The 23,866-nt window shown below is 38.4% G+C and overlaps 1 protein-coding gene across 10 annotated transcripts in view; it reads left to right on the plus strand.

Annotated features, from left to right (window-relative positions):
• RALGAPA2 (Ral GTPase activating protein catalytic subunit alpha 2) overlaps positions 1–23,866 on the plus strand; it is a 319,858-nt gene that overhangs the window by 89,647 nt on the left and 206,345 nt on the right. For all 10 annotated transcript variants that reach the window (XM_070485498.1, XM_070485497.1, XM_070485495.1 and 7 more), the window contains 5 exons: positions 7,751–7,918; positions 9,014–9,151; positions 12,250–12,398; positions 15,806–15,917; positions 22,617–22,854. In XM_070485498.1, coding sequence (XP_070341599.1) covers positions 7,751–7,918; positions 9,014–9,151; positions 12,250–12,398; positions 15,806–15,917; positions 22,617–22,854 — 805 coding nt within the window. The remainder of the gene's footprint in view (positions 1–7,750; positions 7,919–9,013; positions 9,152–12,249; positions 12,399–15,805; positions 15,918–22,616; positions 22,855–23,866) is intronic.

Raw genomic sequence — 23,866 nt, forward strand, 5'->3', positions numbered from 1 at the left:
TGTGGTGATGGATTATAATTAGTCTTTGATTGGTAAACATGATATAATCTACAGAGAATTCGAAAGGTATTATGATGTACATCTGAAAGAAGTTATATAAGTTATAATCCAATGTTACTGCTATAAAAACAAATTAAAATTAAAAAAATAAAGTTTTTGTAAAATTCCTACATATGGAGGGAAAATTCCATAGTTGAGCAAAATCATCCCACAAATACCCTCATGTTTCCATAATAAACTTTCAACTGAGAGTTACATGGGAAGAAGGCCATTCTTGAATGCTCATCAATAAATGAATGTAGCAAAGAAGAGCCTGAGGCTGCAGTGTTTCCTGGGCCTTGGGGAGCTCTCTAATGAGCTGCAAGTTTCTGCAAACAGTTCTACTTTCGCTGCAAAGGAATATGGCAACACACATGATAGAAGTATTTATGTCTTAAGAGGAAAAAGGTGAGTGAGAAAAGGAATAAAAGGGAAGAAAGGATTTGAGGCCGAGACATTGAAATAACACACCTATAGTGGAAACTGGTGGGTAAAAAGGTGTTGGGAAGAACAAGTGCAAACAGCAAAACGGTTCAAGCAAGGGAAGAACACAGAAGAGATCAGAGGCTGGGGCAATGATTAGCAGCCATGGGTGACAGCTCGGCCTGATCTTGCCCCCGAGGGGACATTGGGCAATGTCTGGAGACATTTTGGTTATCACAATGTCGGGGTGGGCAGTGCTACTGGCATCTGTGGATAGCAGCCCAGTATGTTGTTAAATATCCAGAAGCACAGTACAGCTTCCCCCCAACCCATGACAAAGAACAATCTGGCCCAAACTGTCAGTAGTGGCTGCTGTGGAGAAACTCTGAGCTATAGCCATCTGACAGCAGAAGCAGAACCCTTGATGTAGTTGAGAAGACAGTAGCTCTGTAGCCTGGGCTGGAGCCACTAACCACCTGCATCGTGGTACTGGTGTCCCGGAAAACAGAGAACATGGCTCTTTTGGTGGGGGCTTGTGTATGATAGGGGAATGGTTGTTTAGTCTATGCGCTAGAACAGAAGGTGACACCCTCAAATGGCAGAGACGTGTTATTGGTGAGAGCAGGAAGACTGCTGCACACATACGAGCGGTGCACCTGCACCATGAAGACCTTTTTACAGAGAGGCAAGATTTCCAAATAGTGAGTAATGAACCCTTCGCTTCTGAGACTTTCATTAAAAAGAAGTCAACCAGGAATGAAACTCCCAGTAGAATCCACAGCAATCTAGAGGTTTTACCATATTTTGTATTTTAATGAACACGAAAGTTTCACTTGAGAAAATGTGTTGAATCTGCAATTAAAATTCCCCTTACGTAATGTTTCCCTGATGTTTGTGGCACAGCACTGCTTTGGTTCGTCTCACTCCCTGACAGTGTCTTCTTCTGTTTCATTTTTTAGTCCTTTTTGTTCACTCCAAATTACCAGAGTTAGCCAAGATTCTGGCCTTGAACCTCTGCTTCTGTAACTCCATACTTGCCTCCTTGGGGCCTTCAACTGCTTGCCCGGTGCCATCAACCACTGTGGCATATGATTCCCAATCAAGCCTTTTGTCCAGATCTCACTTCTTAATTTCACACTTGCCCTTTAAAATGCCCACTTGCAGTCTCATCTGTCATTGTTGTGGTATCTTAATGATAACAAGGCCAAACCTTATCTTGTTTCCTTCCCTAACATCAGCATCTCCTCTTGATTTGACTGCTTCTTTAAAGGGACCTGTGTTCTTACGTACATATTTATTTTCGCCCTTCTGAGTTCCTTGTCAGCTTCTCTGTGAGCCGTCACTGGGCAAGTCATGCAGGGGGCTCTCTCACTCACTTTCTCTCCTTTTCCTTTGACCATGGTTAGCAGCACACTCCTTGGAGCCACACAGCTTCTGTGTCCTCCCTTTTAAATCTATACTGTACACACTGTGCTGCCAAAATATTCTTTTGTTATAATAGTCCATGATTTAAAAATCTATCCTATTCCCTCCATTAATGTTGCTATAATCGTGTTCCTGTTGTACACATGGAAGGTAAAGATTTAATTTGAATTGAAATAGTCGAGATCCTAGAGGACATATGATAGAGATCAGAGGTCAGTACACTTTATTACAGTAAAGGGCCAAATAGTAAATATTTTAGGCTTTCTGGATCATATGGACTCTGGGTTGCTCTCTGAGTTGCAACTACTCAATTATGCCTTTGTAGTGAGAAAGCAGCCGTAGATAGTATGTAACAAATAAGCATGGCCGTTTCATATAAAACTTTATTTACAAAAATCAAGTGGCAGGCTGGATTTGGATTTTAGATCATAGTTTGCTGACTCTGTTCTATAGTAATGTTTTAAATTCTTGGATGAAAATGCTTAAAATATAAGACTAGATATCTTTGACAAAGCTTTTCAGTTTTTTGCAGTGTGCTAAGTTGATATGGTTTACCTTTATTGTATAATTGTCAACTTATCATACACATAGTTCTATCTGCATCCATTATTGACATTCTACTCATGACATTAGTGTGCTCTAAATTCCAAATTCAGTCTAAACCCTAAATCCAATCTAAATTTAATTTGGAAGTAGCTGAGTCATTGAGGTGACTGCAGACTACTTATGACTGAAGTTATGAGACATCTATGTGCCATGAAGCTCAAAAACATTTTATTTACATTTTATATTTATTCTTAATCAAATCTAGTTTGAAAGTGTATATTTGAACTTTAAAATATGAGTATTATACATTGTTAAAATACCGAAATAGAGACATTTAGGAAAGGGGGCATGGGTTTTAACATTGCATTCTATTGCCCTCCCTTGATCAAGGAAGAATTTTTCTTTTATGGAGCACGAAATGTGACTTCTTTTCTAATAGTCTTTTTCAATTTTAAGTTAAAGTATTCAGAGACTATTTAAGCCTCAAGGCTATTAAAGTTTAAAATGCATATTCAAGAAGTTCATGTTCTCAGTGGGGATGTAAGTGTGTTCTCACACTAGAGAACTGTGTGAGACAGCAGAAGATCAGATGTCCACGTGTGTGACATGGGAATAAATGCAGATGAGTGGCCCCTGGAAGCAGGGAGGCTCACAGCAGGGACAATGGTGCAAGTCATCTTGGACTGGATGGTTCAGTGAGATGAAGATGGTGGAAATAGTAACTGATGGGAGATGAGGTTCTGCAAGGTTCAGGGCAGCCTCAGTTTACTGCCACCCCCAGCAGGAGGCCAGCAGTGGTGGAGTGCTTCAGGTAGGGCAGTTCTAGTCTCTGGGTTGCTCCATTGGAAATTTGTCTTCTATCTGGTGTTTTTCAGACTGCCTGTTGTGACCATTTGTAGGTCATAAAATCTACTTAGTGGGTCAAAAACTAGTATTTTAAAAAAATAATGGAATAGAATAAAATAGACCAAAACATTTCATAGTGCAGTGCATATTGTAAGGATTAGAATTTCTTCGTGAAACTTCTGATTTATTTATGTATATACTGTATATACAAAGGCAGCTATCCTTCTGTAAAATATCTTAGTTTATGGTCTGAAAAGTTCAAGGCAGTGCTCTAAAGGATCTTTATTCATTAGGTTGTTTTGTTTTAAAGAACAACTTTATTTTTGTTAAAGAAAGATGAATGTTCATTAGATAAACAATCTCTCTCTATATGTAATTGTAGAGGAGAAGAAAGCAAAAGCAAATCACTCAAAACACTACCATTTAAGTAATTTAAGTAACCACTATTAATGTTAGAAGAGCTCATTCTAGGTATTTCTATGTGTATATATGGCTGCTGGCCTGGCTAGATAGATAGGCAAGAAACGGGCAAAGGGGAAAGGGTAAGACAGGATGTAAACAGAAGGCAGCCTGACAGACAGACAGGAAGGGCTTACAGATGAGCTGATAGATATAAACTGGCAGGCAGGCGTAGAAGAACAGACAGATGGGTAGAGAAAGGCCAGCTGGCAGAGGTGGAAATAAACAGGGAGGTGAAGATGTACAGGTGGGTGGGTGCAGGCAGACAGGCGGACAGAGAATTTGGCAGGCAGATCTAGATGGACAGGCAGGCAGGCAGCCATGGACAGAGACAGGTAAAAGTGAAACCAGACTAAGCAGATTTGAATAGGAAAAAATAGAACTTCTAGAAGTGAAAAAAATGTAATAATTGAAATAGTAAAGGAAAACTTCAAAGGATAAGTTTAATAGCAGATTAGATGCAGCTCAAGAGAGAATAAAGTGGATGATAGATCTGAAGAAATTATCCTGAATGCACCTCAGAGAGACAAAGAGATGAAAAATCTGAGAGGTTGAGTCATGGAGGATAGATGGGAAGGTATGAAGTATGGATTCAACTCTCTGCTCTTCATATTTTTTGACTGCTGTTCTACCAGTTACTGAGATTATTCTACTATGGCTGTAGATTTATCCACATTTTTCTTCAAAGTCTATCAGTATTTGCTATATATATATTTGAGGCAAAATTATTAGTTGCAGTACAGATTTAAAATTACTATATGTTCCTTTGAAAAGTTTTCTCTCTTTATCTATAGTAATGCCTTTTTGCCTCAAAGTCGATCTTGCCTGATCTTAATTTAGCTCCACCAATTTTCTTTTGATTTGTGTTTGCATCATGTATCTTTTTCTGACTTTTTACTTTCAACCTCTCCATATTCTTATGTTTGGGATGTCCTCTTATAAATGGTGCATAGTTTTTAAAATTGAATTGTTTTAAAAATTTATTTAAACCATATAATTTCTGTCTGTTGATTGGAGCATTATTCTATTTACATTTAACATGACAACTGCTGTAATTGTATTTAAGTTTACTATCTTACTTTCTACTTTCTAGTTGTCTTGAATTCTTTCAGACTGATGGTTTTTAGCATCCCATTTTTCTCTTCTAGATTAATATGTTTATACTCATTTGTAATACTTTAATGGCTAACAACGTACATCTCTAACTTGAAATCTTGCGTCAATTTCAAGTTTTACCCTCTTAATATGCACTTTAGCTCCATTTGCGCCTTGTCAGTTTATATGCCATTATTATGTATTTGAAATCCATATTATGAAAATATAATATATGTATAATCTATTTCAGAACTATAATTATTTTACTCAGGTTTTTTCTTTTTATTCATATATATTTTATTCATTTAGATTTATTCAAATAATTACCCTTTTTTGTTGCATTTTTTTCCCTTCCCAAATCTCTGACCTGGCATTATTTTCCTTCTGCCTAAAGAATAACTTTTAGTATTTCTCTTAGATCAAGTCCCTTGGTAACAGATTTTCTTATTTCCTTATCTGAAAATGTCTATATTTTGCTTTCGTTTTTGAAGTATATTCTGTGTGGTGCTAAATTCTGCATAGGTACCTGTGTTCTTTCTTTACATTGACTATTTCATTCTTTTGTTTCTGGCTTCCATTGTTTCTTTGAGAAGTTATGCTAAGTTACATGATTGCTCCTTTGGAGGAAATGTGTCTGTTTTCCTCTGGCTGCTTTTAAGACTTTCTGATTGTCTTTGGTTTTCAGCAGTTTTCCCATAATATACTTTGTGTTTATCTTGCTTGTATTTCTTTGTGATTGTTGAATCTGTGGATTGATATCTTTTATCAATTTTGGCAAGATTCTCAGCCATTCTTTCTTCAAATATTGTTTCTGCCCCTTCTTACTAATCTTCTTTCCTTCTGCATCTCCAACCATAGGATAACCTTTTCATTGTATTCTCTCTCTTACCTTAGCTTTTGATTTAGCCATCCTTGTCTCTCTGTGCTTCATTCTGGATATTTTCTTCTGTTTTCTCTTCAGCTATGTCCATTCTGTTGTCAACTCATATACACTGTTTTTAGTTTTGGTTATTTCATGTTTCAATTTCATTTATATCTTTTTCTGGTTCTTTATCTAGATTTCATATATGTTTAAACTATTGTCTAATTTTTATTGTGATTGTGTTAATATTGACTTCTTTTCTCATATTTCTGATTTTTTAAGATGCTGTATATCATACTAGCCAGACTGTACAAGTAATTTTGGTTTTACTGTGATTTTATTTTCCTCCAGAGAGGATTTATATTTGCTTTCTGGGAGGAGTATAACATGATATACCTTGATACTGGATTTGGGTTACATAGTTGTCTACATTTGTCAAAGCTCATCATCCATTTAAGATTTGTACATTTCATTGTTTATAAATTTTACCTAAAGTACAATAAATAAATTTTGAACTCTAGTCAGTGATATGCATGCTGAAATGTTTAGGAGTGAAGTGTACTGATATCTGCAGCTTTCTTTGACATGCATCAAAAATAAAATGGATTGAAAGAAGGTTAGAGAGGAGTAGGATTGACAGATAGCTATGTGGTAAAGCAAATATACAAATGCTAATGGTAGAATCTAGAGGGTGGGTATATGGATGTTAACTGTAAAAGATTTTCAACTTTTTATATATGTGAAAATATTTGTAATAAAATTTTGGAACAAAACTAAAATGAGCACCATTGTACTTTGTCATATTCTTGTCTTTATTGATCTTTATTAAGATGTGAGTCCAAATATTTGATATATGGATACATTGCAGCCTTGTTATAACACAAACTCCTCTATTCTGAAGTTTGATGTGACATGACCACTATCTATGGAAAATGTGTATATTGCACAAAGCCTTGTTACAGTGAAATCTGCCTGTAACTGGATCCTGTAGCATGAACCTTGAGGACTATATTAAAGCAAATCTCTGAACCTTGAGTTCAAGACTTGGATTCATCACTAACTAAGTTTGTAAGCTTGGGAAATATCTCAGGTATTATGAGCCTGAACTTAATTCTTCATCTATGGAATTAAAGCAATTATAGGAGTGTTGAGTACCTCTCCTTTGTGTTCACCCCTCGTATAGAAATATTCCTTAAAGCTGGCACTCAAAAAGCAAATGCATTTCCCCTTTACATTTTTGTTTACATTTTTGGAATCTTATCACATTAAATCAAAATTCTTATTCTATACATTAATTCAGGTGTGTAAGGGGATTCTTGAATGATAAAAAGTTCGCATAAGTATGCACAGTGCTACAGCTGGCCAGTGGCTTTCATTACATCGGTATCTGTCCTCATTGGTGTGCTGGTAAATGTTGAACAACTGGATCTCAAAAAAGGATGGAAAGGAGGGAAAGAAGAAGGAGAGAAAGAAAGAAAGAAGGAAGGGAAAGGAAGAAAGAGAAAGATAAGGAAAGGAAAAAGGCGAAAAAAGACAAGAAAAGAAGAGCCCTGATTGGTAGCACTTGCCTACTTCTATGGTATAAATACTCCTGCTGTGGCGAATTCAGGCTACCAACGTCATGTCACTGAACCTGGAGTTGGGAAGAGATGTGGCAATTGGCTGCAACTGGCTGTACTAGTGTGTCTGTTATCTTATAATCTATTTCTGATTCATTGGGAAAAGTTCCCAGTTGTACAATTATTATTCTTTATATAGCCAATTAAAATATCTGCATAGGTGTGCATTTTGATTATTCTTGTGGAAAAATTATTCAGAAGATAGAAGTTATTTTTAAATTGCATTATGTTTTCTGGCCCAATTATGAAAATACCTTTTTTTGTCAGATAAGTTTGGTGTGCACAACAATATGTGGCTCTGTGTAGTATATTCACAAGCCTTATGTTTCAAAGGAAAGTCTGAAATTGGTGATGGCCAATGGAAATGTCTATTTTGTGGCTCTTTATTGATCTGAGCTTGTGTGGAGTTAAAGGAAATTTTCTCTTTTCATTTTAGGCGTTTTTGTTGCCTTCCTGTGACATAGCTGTAACAAGAAAAGTAGTTCAAGTGTACAGAAAGTGGATCCTCCAGGACAAACCTGTGTTTATGGAGGAACCAGATAAAAAAGAAGTTGCCCAAGAAGATTCTGAAAAGTTAGAATTTTCAGAGACTGACAACAAGGAGGTAATATTTTATCATTTATTGTTTCAGTTGGGAGTCTATATTTTTAAGCAAAGCATACCTGCTCAGTCAAGGGTCCCAGTCGGTGGGACATAGGCAGTTGGATCTTTTTTTTTGTTGTGTCTAATGTTCTCTTGTTGCTGAGTTCCGTGAGGACCTGCCTCAGTGAGGCTGCTTCTGTGCTCTATTCAGGATTGTCTGTCATCTCCTAACCTGCAGGCTAGGCTCACATGTGCATTGAAGCTTTGTTATTCACCATCCTGTGAGAGTTGTTTAATAAACCATCATATTTTACATGTTTCTATATGAGACTAAAAGTGTCACTGCCTTATCGTTGACATGTTAATTAGCATTTGAGAAACTAAATTTAGAATGTTTGGGCAGCCTTTTCTTGTGCAGTGGCCTGTACCAGAAACAGTCAGTATGATACCCACTTGAAAGGACTAACCCAGTGACGAGTGTTACCTTCCCCATTGGTAAGCCTCACTGTGTGGCTGGGTGCTCCTCAGAGAACCAGTGCTGCTGGAATGGGCCTTTCAGTTCATGTTGGATAAATCTAGAGGCTGGGTAAATCTAAAACAACAGAGTGGGACCTGTTCCTGAAACACGAAAGAAGCTTAAGTCATATTTATATATGTATATTTACACATTCTGTTTTGGAATCTAGTCTGAGAAATTATTTCTAAAAGTCAGGGTTTGTCACAGCAATTAACAACAAACATTTAAACATATTTGTAACCAAAGACATATCACTTTTAAATATCTGTATCAATTCCATAATTTTGATTTTTTAATATTGGTGAAGTCATTCTAATAACTAGTCATGAAGTTAAAATGTAAAATAAGCAAATGGAATTTATCATACATATTAAAGGTCAGTACTACATGCTCATTCAGTCATTGGACGTTTGTTTATTTCTTCAGCACATCCTGAATACTAGGAACTATTTTAGGTGCTAAAGGTAGAGTAGTGAACACAATGGAAAAAGACTTGTCCTCCTAGAACCCATATTCTCATAAATTCTGGTGAGTGTGAGGAATTAAATATGCGAATGTGTGCTGCTTCCCCCTCTGTTAACTGGTTGTTATTTTCTAAAGACCTCGTCTGAAAGTTCCGGTCATAAGCGATCTTCCAGTTGGGGACGAACCTACTCCTTCACAAATGCGGTGAACAGAGGGTGTGTGGCAGAGGAGGAAAATAAGAATGTGAGAGCTGGGGCCCAGGCCATGCTGCAGGTACGTGTGCAGCCAGAGACGACATGCCCCCAGTTGGAGTTGGTTTGAACATTTTGTTTATTAGGGTAACATTGTATAATGTATGGTGGTATTTTTAACCATCTGTCAGTAAACAGCTCTTAAATTCTCGTTCTAAGTTTTCTTCCTAATTTCTCACTTTCAATTTGAAAAAATTTTTTTTTAGTCAAAGGAGACGTAAGAACTGGTTGCAGTTTTTTAAGAGGAATTATTATATAGTGAATGTAAAAGGACTAAGATTTAAATCTTAAATGTATCTTCTGAACACATATGGGTAGTTAGTTACCCAGACTCTAATTTGCAAGACCAGCATGGTGATTATTTAATCTTACAAGTAATAATCCTCTTAAAAATTACCTGTGTTTATGAAGAATGATGATTAATCCATTAATTTTTAGATATTTATCTGAATGAATATATGAAATAGAACCGATACCATTTAAGGACGTTTGAAAGAACAACTTTGGCTCATCACTTAATCTCCCTCGACTTCAGGATTTTATTTCAAAGGTGGAGATTGGGAGATTACTTCTTGGGTCCCATTCAGCTTGAAGGTTGTTAAGAACATAAGTGAAAACACAGGCTGCCTCTGTTTCCCCTGCTGCCAGGCATGCCCTCCATCCCGTAAACATGTTTGTAGCAATGTCCAGTTAGGCCTCCCACACAGAGGCCAGGCATGGAGTCTTGGGATGGCGTGGGCATGGCATGCATGGTACCCAGTTTTAAATGACACTATATTTCTAAAATCTGTCTCTTGATAGGATTCCTTATCATGGTATCCTTTTTATTTTTAAGTTACTTAGCAGTGTAATACACTAACTAATGAATTTTCTCATTTTTCAAAAATCAAATCAGCAAATAATTTAAAATTAACTTAAAAAAATCAAGATGATTTTACTTACGTAGCTTCAAAGAACTTTGGTGCAGCTCATAATTATAACCTGTGTCCTCACCAGAGAAATACTTGCAGGGTTCCCTGCCCTGTGTCCCTCGGTAGCCCCCTTCCTCCAAGTCGATTGCCAGATTGCCATCCTCAGCCATCCCACTATCAGCCAGTGGGATTGTGGATGCCAGTTATCTTCCTGGGTTCAGAAGAATGTTATTTGTTTTCTGAAAGGATAAGTTACATCTGCTTGGATGAACCAAGAAAAAAATTTTCTACTTGCTTATAGCTCTAGTTTTAAAAAATATTTAGTTTGGATTTAAATAGCTGTTTTTGTTCTCATTGTATCCAGTACCTTGGTCCTTTATGTGGTTCATTAGGAGAAAGTGGCCAAATGGAGCTTTGATAAGATAGTACTCTTCTGTAGTTGCTTTTGACAAGTCTAATTTGGACATATTAATTTTATTTATTTTTACCTTAACTGATACTAATGTGGTAATAAGAAATTACGGAATTACCATGTTGATGTTTTTAACAAAGCAAAGTGAACGAAGTGTGATATATGGAGACTCTTCACTTTTACTTGGGAATATGCAATAATTTCAAATTCAAATCAAGAAGCTAAAGACGTTGAATTAAACTGATCTGCATGGCAATATGTCATCTATGGCATACATCTTTAAAAAATAAAGTCAGTAAAACTGCTGTAGTTTGTTAGTCAAAAAATTCTTTTTCTTGCTTGAAGGCTAGTAAATTCTTCATGATTGCTGTTATCTATTATCCACTATTATAGCACTTATTTAGTAATTCTTCCTAGAAAATTGAGACATGATACTTTTTTAAGGTAATCTTAGAGGCTGTCAACATTTTAGTTCACCCACTTGACTTTTAAGCGTGTTCATTTTTTTTTTTAAAGATTTTATTTTTCATTTTTCTCCCCAAAGCCGCCCAGGACATAGTTGTATATTTTTTTAGTTGTGGCTCCTTCTAGTTGTGGCATATGGGACACCGCCTCAGCATGGCCTGATGAGCGGTGCCATGTCCGCACCCAGGATCCAAACCGGCGAAACCCTGGGCTGCCGAAGCGGAGCGCATGAACTTAATCACTTGGCCCCGGGGCTGGCCTCAAGTGTGTTCATTTTAATTTCTCTGGTCAGTTTGTGCATCTATTTTGAGATGTTGTGTTAATGGATTTCCATCCACAGGTGAGCCAAAGAGGCTCTGTTTGTTCCCAGATTTTTGAGTTTGGATTGTTGAACACAAAGGAGACCTAAGAGAGAATATAGCTGTAGACAGATGGAGCAGATTTACCCTCATCTAGGTTGGCAACTCAAAATCTCCTAAATTGAGGGGTCGCTAGTGTCATCTGTGTAAATGGTAAAATATTGTTATTTTACATGCCCCTAAACAGTAACTTACTATATCATAACCTGAATCAGCGCTTCTCACAATCTTGTACAAAAATACCCCTGATGGTAGAGAACAGTGAACTTTATCCTAAAGGTCTGAGGCACAACGTAGAGCAGTTGGTTGTTACCTAAGATTTTTTGAAATGTTTTTATATTAAGAATTCACTTAGATTTTATATTCTACTGCATAATATAGTTCTCATATTAAAAATACATGTTCCTGGAAGATGCGCAGTGTTGATCATGTGGCTTTGGCTGTTTCCTGGCGCGCCAGTGCTCCTAGAGGCCCACACCCTTGTTGGGTGGTGCTGGCCTGGCTGTGCTTCCTGTCAGCAAGTTGTTTATGTGCTGGGAGATTCAACAGTAATCAGATAGTTCTTTCTAGCCACTGTCTGACCACAACTCCTCTTCCTCTCCCCTTCTCCCACCCCAAAATTTCTCACCCAGAAGTGGTGATCTTATCTTACCTTTTTTCTCTCTCCCTCCACCCCTTTTTTTTAAGCAATGTCAAAAAGAAGTCCCCAAAAGCTTTTTTGATTCATGGAATTTCTAAAGTTGCAATATAAATAAGTAATAGTAATTTTTTTCTAGGAAAGGTCTTTCAGGTGTCTCAGTATTTTAAGAGGTGAACTAAAAAAAATCTTAAGTATATGTTGGTACCACTTGCCTTAATTGAAATAATACAATGGTGACATTGGTAGAGTGAAATTAGTATTATCTTTAAGCAAAATTTGTTCAGATTTATATGTTTAATTATGTTTTCTAATGTAAAATTTGTTGATTTTAAGGTGTTTTTGACAAATGCTGCAAATGTTTTTTTGTTGGAACCATGTGCTGAAGTTCCCATGCTCTTGAAAGAACAAGTTGATGCTTGTAAAGCTGTTTTGATTATTTTTAGGCGCATGATAATGGAGCTTACAATGAATAAAAAGACATGGTAAGTTTATTCCAAATTAATATTGTAAAATGGACGTTTCTGTTTTTCAACATAATAATTAAAATGTTAAAGCTTCCATTTATTAAGTGGCTTTATGAAGTTAACAATAAAGTGATGATTAGTCTTTTGTAACAGTTTCTGTGAATTATGAAGAAGGTAAGTGTCCAGTACTTTGATAGTTCATTTATTTTCATTATTGGTTTCAAAACTATTCTTGAATTAAGGGTAAGAAGTCATATTACATAATAGTAGATTTTTCCATTTTAACTATCATCAAACAGTTTTGTGAAAAAGTATAACTGGTGTTTTACAGTATCATTCTTCTGAAGCCCAGGAGAGTTTGTTAATTGCTCCAAAATGCTGTTAACTGATTTTTGTTGCTTCAAACTTGAAGTTTTAAATTCATTTTGGAAAAATAATTACTTTAAATGATAAATTGTCAAAAGTGGCTAAATAAATAGTGCAGTCAAAAATATAGTGGTGTCAGGGCTGGCCCTGTGGCCAAGTGGTTAAGTTTGCGCGCTCCGCTGCAGGCGGCCCAGTGTTTTGTTGGTTCGAATCCTGGGCACGGACATGGCACTGCTCAGCAAACCATGCTGAGGCAGCGTCCCACATGCCACAACTAGAAGGACCCACAACGAAGAATATACAACTGTGTACTGGGGGGCTTTGGGAGAAAAAGGAAAAAAATAAAATCTTTAAAAAAAAAATATAGTAGTGTCATTAAAATATACTTACACAAAGTGTTTTCATTTTCATCCTTCATTTTTGTTTGGTGTTTTTGTGTTTATTATATCCCTAAAGGTAAACAATGCATTAAGTTTTTTCCATGCCCTTCTCCCATAATGAGTGTCTTCATATCACTCTGGTTTTGAGGTGTTTTCAGAGGTTCTCGGCAACAGACCAGAGTGCCTCATAGCCACTTTCAAATCTTCTCTTCCTTCATGCATTGGAAAGGCAGCCTCTCTGTTCTGCCTCTAAAATGCCTCTCAAGTCCATCCTTTGCATGCTCCCCCACCCAACCACTGCCCTCAAGCAGACAAGATGCCCTCACTGCTTGCCCGGCTGTGGTCAGCACTCTTCCCAGTGATCTTTGGGCTCGGCTCTCAGTATGCTGAGGCCACTGCAGACCTGCGCTGGTGGCACACTTCTCTCCTGGAAGTCTTCTGGTCCCCATTACCCAGCTGTGTTCTGGATGCCCTTTCTGGATGTCTCTGCGTCAGCAGTAAGGGTGCTCTGGAAGGATCGCTCTGCAGTTGGTGGTAACCACAGAAATGAGGCAGGACTGAGCTGGCAGGACCTCCGGGGCCATCGAGTGGTTTTCTTTCTCAGTTGAGGGAGGGGAGAGCCTAGAGAATCCTGTCATGCAGGAAGTTCACTAATATGGAAACCACAGTATCAAAATGATTATTTTAAGATGTAAATTTCAATGTCATTCTTTCCCAGATTTTTAAACTTAGCACCATTTGCCAAGAAGCAGTTGTTAAAGCTGGAAATATTACTGTGATGAACAATATGATTTAAGTCAAGTTAAATGTTGCATCAGTAATAGTGAAAGTAATGAAAACTGCTAGTATACTTTCAACTGAAATATGTGCTCCTCAATACCACAGTTATATCAATAGTGTTTTTGATGGCTTTTTTTTTTCTTTGGAACTCTATGAATTCAGCATGCCATTGTATCAGCACTATTTTGATATTTTTGATAATCTTTTTTGGGTGAAAATTCTAGGAAATAAAATTAAGCAATTCTTCTCTGTTCTTTAATCAGAAATTTTCAGATAAAAGTATAAAAAAACAAATTATAGAAATAGATGAAAATACTCTCCAAAAAATAGTCAGTAGAGCATAGAAAGGGATGTGATCTGTTTCCCTAGCAGATTTTCTTACGTATTTTAGTACCAGACAATCCCTCTATGCCCTCCTCTCTGTCCCTCCCTTCTTCCCTCTAGTAAATAACTACTTAACTTCTGTGAAGATATAGGGTGAACTAGATAGACAAGGTTCCTGCCCTCATGAGATTTCCATCCTCACAGACTGAGAAGTATAATGAACACAGAAGCAATTTTAGTAGGATCAAGTGCTAAGAACAATGAAGCTGGGGAAGGGGACAGTGTGGAGGGTGGGGGAGTTTTTTTCATCAGGTGTCAGGAAAGGCCTTTCTGAGCAGAGGCCCGAGGGAAGAGGAGGGGAGCCATGGGAGATCTGTGGGAAGAGCATCTTGATAGAAGGAGCAGCAAGTAACCAGCATGGTGTGTTCCAGGCAGGACAAGATGACAGCCCATGTGGCAGAGCAGAAAGAGGGAGGGGGAGAGTGGGAGGGGATGACACGGGGGCAAGCCAGAGCCAGGTTTCTCGGGGCCTTTCAGGTCTCAGGAAGCACACTACTACCTGTCTGTGTGTGCGCCAGAGTGATGCAATCTAATTTATGTTTCCAAAAGACCCCTCTGACTGCCATGTGGATAAGAGACAGTGGGGAAGAGCACGAAGTCTGTGGCCATTGATGATGGTGGCTTCGACCAGGGCTTGTAGCCAGAGAGGTACTGAGAAGTGGTCCTGAAATAGTGATAACTGGTGTGTGAGTGAGTAACAACACCATCTGTGTGAGAAGATGAGGACAAAGTAAAGAATGAAGAGTGCAGGAAAGTCCTGTGCCTCTGCCAACACCAGGACAGCACGTGCGCATCGTTTCATGTGCTCTGATAGGAGTTGTTACACTCTTCGGGCAGTTCTCCTTTGAGGAGGAGTCACAAAAGTCAGCGTTTCACAAAATAGGAAGGAACAAGTTAGAATCAAAATTGTTAGGAAAGATTTTTCCAAACTAGAGATAATTTTTTACCTTCATTTTCTTTCAGAAGACTCTGGGAATTTCATGACTTTCCAAGCTTCCATAGGTTCAGAAATTAAATTAACCCTGTGTCTTTGTCAGTTATTGCTTTGATCAGGTTTGCATTTTTTGATAGTCAACTTTATTTTCTATCACAAAGATAGATAGGGAGACCTTACAGGTTAATAAAATAATGGATGTGAAAATTAAAGGTTGCTGCGTAAGTTCAAACAGGCACAGCTACTCACTGAGTGTCTTTACGGGACTGGCACCGTTGGAGAAACAATCTTGCCTCCCTTTGTGCAAGGGGAGAAAATCAGGCCAGGATGATACCTGTTTTATCCTGCCTATTGATATGGGCATCAATAGTTGACATATTTTTAGAACTGTTGTAACATAAGGTAGCTTGTTTTGATAAATTATAGTATTCATTATGTAATTGGCGTTTGGATTTTTAATACTTTTGAGTAATACACGATTATCAATGTTACTGAATTCTTAAGAGAATTTCTTGTACACATAAATTAAGGTGCTTTGGAGATGTGATTAATAATATGAGCTTTTATTTTGTGTGACCCAGGGAACAGATGTTGCAAATACTACTCAGGATAACAGAAGCTGTCATGCAGAAGCCAAAGGATAAACAAATAAAGGACTTGTTTGCCCAGAGCTTGGCAGGGTTACTGTTTAGGGTAAGTCTTTTTCATTAAAACACTGCAAATGCAAGAAATGAATTAGATTTCACAGCAAATTAGTTTGAATCATTGAGAATTTTGAGTAAAATTTAACTCACTTTAAATTTCTAGAAATTTTTCTTCTTTGCTTTGTCCTGAAGGTTCTAATCTATTCCTTACTATTAGCACTGGGCTTCTTTTAGGCTTTCTCACCTCTCTGCCATCTACTTCCTCTTTTGATGTGCTTGAGGTTGGTAGAAATTTGGAAGATGAGAACAGCTGATGGCCTTAGTGGAGGACCAGGTAGATTTGAAGAGGTAAAGGATGAATGGAAGCCTGGGAATGGGAATAAGGTCAGGGAGTGGTTCAGGCTAGAAATAAAAATGCAAGAGCCATTGCTGTGTTGGTCAATTGTGTTTAAAGACTAGGTGCGATCACCTAGGGAAAGAATAGTGCCATAGAGACAAGAAGACCATCTCTATAATTGGTGGAGGAGAGGAGGCAGCCAGAGATGCTGAGAAAGAGTGGCCAGGGAGCTAGGAGGGAAACTACAGGGGCATGTGTCCTGGATGTCTGGAGAAGAGTGTTGGGTAAGAGGAGAACTGCCAGTTGACCATTGGCTTTGACTAGATGTAGATAGTTAATGTTCTAGGGGAATGAGGCTGACTTGGAGTGGATGGAGGAGAAAATGAGAGCTGGGCAGTGGAGGTAGCAAGTATACTCAAGGCTTTGCAAGGGTATTGATGTAGAAGGGAAAAGGGAGCTACCTGGAGTCAGCAGTATGCATGGAGGGCAGAGTTTAAGGTGGGTGGTATTATAGTATGTTTGCTTGCCAGTGGAGATGGTCCAGTGTGAGAGAGAATAGGATAGTGTAGGGGAGAGATAGGAGAACTGCAGAAGTGAAGTCCTGGGTAAGGTGGGGACTGGGCTGGCCTTAGGTAGGAGCAGAGAGCCAAGGAGATGGCTGTGTTTCTTGCATCTCACATGATGAGAAAGGTCAAGAACACAAGTACTCTGACATTGCCCTAAGGGAGAGAGAAGAGAAGGCAGATGATGAACTAACTGCCTGGGAAGTAAAAGTTTTAAAGGGTCTTGAGGGCAGTAGCCTATTGCAACATTATTCTAGAAAACACTAATACTTATGGGATGTGTAGAATTTATGAAGCATTTCTGAAAAAGAACAGTGTGAAGGGCTCTGGAAAAATGTGACATCCTCACAAACAAAGGCATCAATACCATGGATAGACCTGATTTTGAATAATTTGATTAGAGGAAAGCGTGGTAGATCCTGAGCTGTAAGTGATGCTTGCAGGGAGAAGAAGTTAACTTCCTTCCTCGGTTGACTCAAAGGTGGTTTTGGAGGATATATATTAACAGCATATCTAGAATATAGGTAGGATGTGTAGGTGAAGATGACAAAAAAGGAAATTAGTTCTTTAAAGCTAAATATGCCCATTGTAATATAAGAGAACCCGATTCATATCAATTTTTAATAATTTAATATGATTGAATGATCTTGACTTGATGAAAAATGTATGAGAGGCTGAAGAAATAATTGGCATGCACTCACTTACCTCCGAAATGATATAATCACTTTTACTTTGATTGCCTTGCCTAGTTATTGGGTACATGAAGTGGACCACCACATCCTTTCATGTTGGTCCAACTTTGCTGTGCTCTTGCCTCGAGGATGGTACTGACCACTTGCTTTGCTCCTCATGTGGACACACAGACACTCTCCTCACTTTGCTCTGAGTCTCCTGGAGCATCTCACTTTTGGCACCTTCCTGATCTCCCAGTTCTGATGGGACTGGGACTGCCAAGTGACATGGACTGAAGCCAGGCTCAGGATCATTCCTGGGCCTCATTCCGCACCAATTGCCTGGCCCTGCATCTGTTGTGTGTGTTGGAATTAGAGCGAGAATTTGTTACTGAATTAAGCAAGAATCTATTGTGGAGTTGTGGTTTTTGTTTGTTCGTTTGGTTTTGGGTTTGGGAGGGGACATCCCCCTCATTAATGGAGAAATTTTGTCAGATCTCCCTTGAAGATCAGTTTTGAATCCATGATCAGTGATTTTGATGTCATTGTTATTATTATTATTTTGGCAGTAGTTAGATGGAGCAAGAAGAATGCTTACATTAAGAACTAACCACAAAATAGTGGAGAAAGAATGATCTTTTTTTGGAGGTAGGCAGTTTCTTGGTTCTGATCCCAGATCTGACACTTCCTGACTGTGTGGCCTTGACCAAATCACGTCACTTTTCTGAGTCTCTGCTCTAATCTGTCACAATCAGGAAAGGGTTCCTTCCTACCTTGCAGGGTTGCCGTAAGAATCAGAGAGGAGTCTTTTGGGATTTATGATCATCTGTTGACCTTCCCAGTCCTTTTGTGAGATCCGAGGAAGGAGAAAAATATGAAAAGTCTAGACAGATCTGCCAGACAATCAAGTGGGCATCATCCTAGTCGTATACTAAAATTAAAATGTGCCGTCTCATCATTATTCATCTGGTCATGTAGACCATCTACAATTGCCTCTTGATACTTGATTTTTAAAAATTTGAATAAGGAGACTATTAAAGGGGACAGGAAATTTTAAGTTGCCATTATCCTTTTATTTTTTTCTAATTTTTCCTTTAGTGTTTAGTTTTTTCTCTGTCAGTAGATAACTTGGTTTGGCAAATTTTCTTCAAATGACAGTTGAGTTTTAATTAGTTTTAAGTATTACCAAATAATGATGATTGCCTTAAATGATGTGTTAATCTGTTGTCAGTGCTAAATATGACCTTGTGCTTGAAGCTCTGAAGGTACATCAGAAAACTCGGACTATGGTCCTTCTATTTACAGTCTGAGCCATTACTTTGAAGTTGTGTAGTCCCCTAACATGTCGAGTAGAGAAAGGCAGAAGGTGGCTGGTTAGGAAAGGTATATAAGAAAAGGAGCAATTTACAAGTGAAGCTGTTCTTTTAATACAGCTTGTGTGCCAAGATATATTTGATAAAACAGGAATTTCAGTGCTGAGGGAACCTTGGGGATACTTTTGCTCAGCTTTTTATTTTTAACGAGAAATATGACTCCAGAAAAGTCAAGTAAATTGCCAAGGTCACAAACCAAGTTAGTGACAGAACTGAGTCTTGGTGCTGTCTCTTTCCCTGTTCCTCTTAGAAAAGGGTAACTTATTAAAGGGATGTCCAAAGGTGCTGCCCGTCACCCGCTGACTGTATTTCATGGTTTTGCTCTGTATGGAAGTATTGTTAGTTGTGAATAATGATGATGATTCCACAAGTCAGTGTACATGTTTTTAAGGTTAGCTAAGATGAATTTTATAAGCTGAAGGAAGTCATCGTTCTGTCCTTGTTTTATGATTAGTCAATAAAGTGAAGCCAATGCAAGATTCCCAATACAGGTATCTTCCCCCACCAAAGCATGTGCCTTTAAACCTGTAGCCAGTGCTATAACCAGATGTGAGGCTGAGTCCCGGTAACGTTGCCAGTCTCTACTTTCTCCTCTTACTCTGCTAAGATAATATTTTTATCTACTATTTATTAATTTTATTGTATGTATGTACTTTATGGTAATGGCCTCAAACTCATTTTGAAAATAGGAGTGTAAAAAGGAATACACAGAAGCTGGCATTTTAGTCATAATAAAAGTATATAGTAAAATATTAATAAATGATAAAATTATTTTAATGTTTTATTTTATATTGTCTTTAATTTTTTAAAAAATTCATTCACCTTGGAATCAGATTTTAAGTCTGAGTGTTTAAAACCTTGTTTTCAGTGTACTTAAGTATTTTAGCTCAACTTTAACATTTTTATCCCTTTAAAAAGTGTAGTAAACATGATTTTGAAGAATCTTTTCGGACACTATAACTCCTCAGCTGAGGGAAACAACAGAAAGAATAAACAAATGGGACTTCATCAGACTAAAGAGCTTCTTCAAGGCAAGGGAAAACAGGATTGAAACAAAAAAACAGCCCACTAATTGGGAAAAAATATTTACAAGCTACTTATCCGACAAAGGGTTAATCTCCATAATATACAAAGAACTCACACAGCTTAACAACAAAAAAACAAACAACCCGATCAAAAAATGGGCAGAGGACATAAACAGACATTTCTCCAAAGAAGATATAAGTATGGCCAATAGACACATGAAAAGATGCTCATCATCACTAATCATCAAAATGCAAATCAAAACTACACTAAGATATCCCCTTTAGAATGACAATAATAACTGAAACAAATAGTAACAAATGTTGGAGAGGTTGTGGAGAAAAAGGAACCCTCATACACTGTTGGTGGGAATGCAAGCTAGTGCAGCCACTATGGAAAACAGTATGGAGATTTCTCAAAAAGTTAAAAATAGAAATACCCTATGACCCAGCCATCCCACTACTGGGTATCTATCCTAAGAACCTGAAATCAGCAATCCCAAGAGTCCCATGCACCCCTCTGTTCATTGCAGCATTATTTACAATAGCCAAGACATGGAACCAACCTAAATGCCCAGAAACTGATGATTGGATAAAGAAGATATGGTATATGTACACAATGGAATACTACTCAGCCATAAAAAAGGACCAAATTGTTCCATTCGCATCCACATGGGTGGACCTTGAGGGTATTATGTTAAGCGAAATAAGCCAGACAGAGAAAGACGAACTCTATATGACTCCACTTATAGGTGGAAGTTAACATATAGACATGGAGAACCAATCGGTGGTTACCAGGGAAAAGGGGGGTTGGGGGGAGGGCACAAAGGGTGAAGTGGTGTACCCACAACATGACTAACAATAATGTACAACTGAAATCTCACAAGGTTGTAATCTATCATAACCTTAATAAAAAAAAAAGTGTGGTAAACATGATTTTGAAACATAGAGGACAGGTACATTACAAAAGGGTCACTTTAAATATGATTTTTCAAGTGGTTAGAACAGGCCTGCCTAATTATAGACTGCTTTCTGTTTCTCATAGTTTTCCTATGTCTATGTTAAAGAACAATTTCTCTCTTAATTAAAAAGCAAATTCATCCGTAACCCGTGCACAGTACAACCCCCGAAGACAGTGGGATCCAGTTTGCATCTGGGTTGGGCAGAAATATTTGCAAGTTGGCACTTTAAGAAGTACATTTAGCTCTGACAACAGATCAGGAAAGTTACACAGACTTTGGATATAAAGATTCCCTCTACTGAGATTGGGAAGGGATCTGAGGCTCATCTGAGATGGACTTGGCAGTTCTTTCAAGGGAGACACATTTTGATTTGAATTTTGAAGTATTTGGAATATTTTGGCAGAGGTAAGGAACTGGGCAATTTCAAGGTAAGGAAATATCTGGAATATATGCATAATTGACCACACATGTGACCAGTTGTAGTGCTGTGGACCATAAGGCTAGAGGAGGGACACAGAGAAGTGAACAGACTCCTAAGGAAAGGAGTGATAAGTGCTCTGAGGGGAACATGCAGAGAGCTGTGGGAACTGAAGGCTACTTACTGGAGGCTGGGATTGAGGTGGCAGTCAGGGACACCTTGGAGGAAGTAATGTCCAAGTTATGACCTGAAGAATGAGTGGGAATTAAAGAGGCAAAAAGGAGGGAAGAGAGGGAAGGAAGAGTATTTGCAAAAACCAGGAGCAAGACACCAGGTCGAGGAATTGGATGCATCTCAATGGAAGAAATCAGATTCTTTTTACTATTATGCTGTATTACAGCTGCTTGCAGAACATCCAAGTAGAGCTATTGAGTAAGCAGATAGGTAGGTCAGGAAACCAGCAAAGAGGCGTGGGCTGAACATGGAGATTCAGAAGTCAGCGCTATACAGATGGTAACTGGAGTCATTAGAATGGAGACCAAAATTCAGGCAGAAGGTGGGGTGGGTAGGAAGGAAGAAAGCCAGAGCAGTCAGTTGACTGGGAGGTGAGGAAGTGCAGATGGAGGGAGTGCAGAAAAGTCTTTCAAGAAATTTGGCTTTGAAATGCGAAGCAGAAGGACTCTGCTAGAGGGGGGAATCTGGGTTCAAGGGAACTTTTTTTTTTTTAAGATGAGGAAGAACTGGAGCATGTTTAAATGCTGATGGCGAGGAACTGGGCGAGTAGGATAGATTGGAGATAAAGGAGAAGTGTGGTTAATAGGAACATAGAGACTGTGAAGGAGAGGGCCAAAGCAGAGGTGGGGACAAGGATAGAAGAGCAGGAGACTGTCTTTGCTTACACCCTCCACATGGAGAAGAAGCTGGGTGAAAAAATGAGTCTTGTGGGCAGAGGTTCAGGGCATTCTTGTTTAATGGGTTCTATTTTCTCTGAAGTCTGCAGCGATTTCATCTGCTAAACGTCAGAGAGGAGTTGGTGGGGTTGGAGGTTTACATGTAGAAGAGAAGGTTTGAAGTAGCCAATGTGGAGAATGAGGGAAAGAGCTGTCTCAGGAGACAATAGTTGTACAGAGAGCTTCATCTTCTCCCCACTTATGGCCAGGACCAGCCATAGACACTAGAATAATTTTGAATCGGTAGCTTGTTCGTAAAGATAACTAATTTCACAGTAGCTCAAATCCTGATTACAGTTGATCAAATGAATTTTGAGAAATTAAAAAAAAATCCAAAAGCACTTTTTATTTTAAAATTCATTTTATTATTAGTAATTTAAAGTATCTTGTTGAAGATTATACTTCTTCCAATTGAAGATGATTGAATCCTCTTCTTGGTTGGTTGGTTTTAGACGCTCCTTGTGGCTTGGATCCGAGCAAACCTCTGTGTGTACATTTCTCGAGAGCTCTGGGATGACTTTCTTGGTGTGCTGTCCTCCCTCACGGAATGGGAGGAACTCATAAACGAGTGGGCCAACATCATGGACTCCTTGACAGCAGTGCTTGCGAGAACCGTTTATGGAGTTGAGATGACAAACCTACCTCTGGACAAATTAAGTGAACAAAAGGAAAAGAAGCAACGAGGCAAAGGTATTTCCATTCTTACAGGGAAACACTAGATGTCTGAGACTGTGGAGGAGTGTGTATTTACACATGTCAGCAATTATTACATGAATTTTCACAATAAACTGAACTAGCCATAGACAGTGTCTTTTTAATGGTGGCATTAGATTGTGTCTCATAGCACTCTGTCCCCTTAATGAGGATGATGAATTTATAGAGAGGCTGTGGAAGGAGGAGGAGGATGAAGGGGAGCAGTAGCAGTGGTAGTAGTAGTAGTAATAACAGTAATAATAGTGGCTACTGCCGTGTATATGTTGTCACTCTTCACCCTCCTGGTAAACTCTGAAGTAGACACTACTATTCCCACATCACAGACAAAGAAACTGAAGTACAGAGAGTCCACAGTGATTGACTCATTCAAGGTCACATAACGAAGAAGTGGTGAAGCCAGAAGGGCAAGTCCAACTCAAGACGCCACACCATTAAAGACGTATTCTCTGCTTCCCTAGGAAAGGTGAAAAAATTCTGAATGCTTCAGATGGAAGTCGTTTTAGTTTTGTTGTGTTTCTGGGTAAAAGTTGTTTTGAGACCTGGAGTCAGATCAAGGTGAAGAACATCAGTGGTGTCTGTTGGGGATGACAGTTTGGCAGCCTCTGTCTTCATTACTGTTTTTAAGGCTATGACGCAGTTCTTGGATTAATTCCGTTGTACTCAAACTTACTGTGTAAAGGTTTTGAGACAACTCATAGAAAAACATATAATACAATAGATAAAATACATAAGGACATTGGGGCAAAATGAAAGGGGCTGGAACTACAGGCATGATTAAAATGCCAAAATGCGTGCCGAAGAGCCTCATGTGGTTGCTGGAGAGGTGGGAAGGGGACAGCCTTGGATTTGACTCTGATCTTCACAGGATTACTTCAGAGAATCATCGAGTACAAAAGGTAAAACCAATCCACTTGCTTAGGTGATACATAGCTTTTCCTGGTCCTAAGACGTAGGGGGAATCTCCTCCAAAGACTCAAAAAGAGTCCAT

This window comes from Equus asinus, chromosome 15 (assembly GCF_041296235.1).
Source record: "Equus asinus isolate D_3611 breed Donkey chromosome 15, EquAss-T2T_v2, whole genome shotgun sequence".
NCBI classification, from domain to species: Eukaryota; Metazoa; Chordata; class Mammalia; order Perissodactyla; family Equidae; genus Equus; species Equus asinus.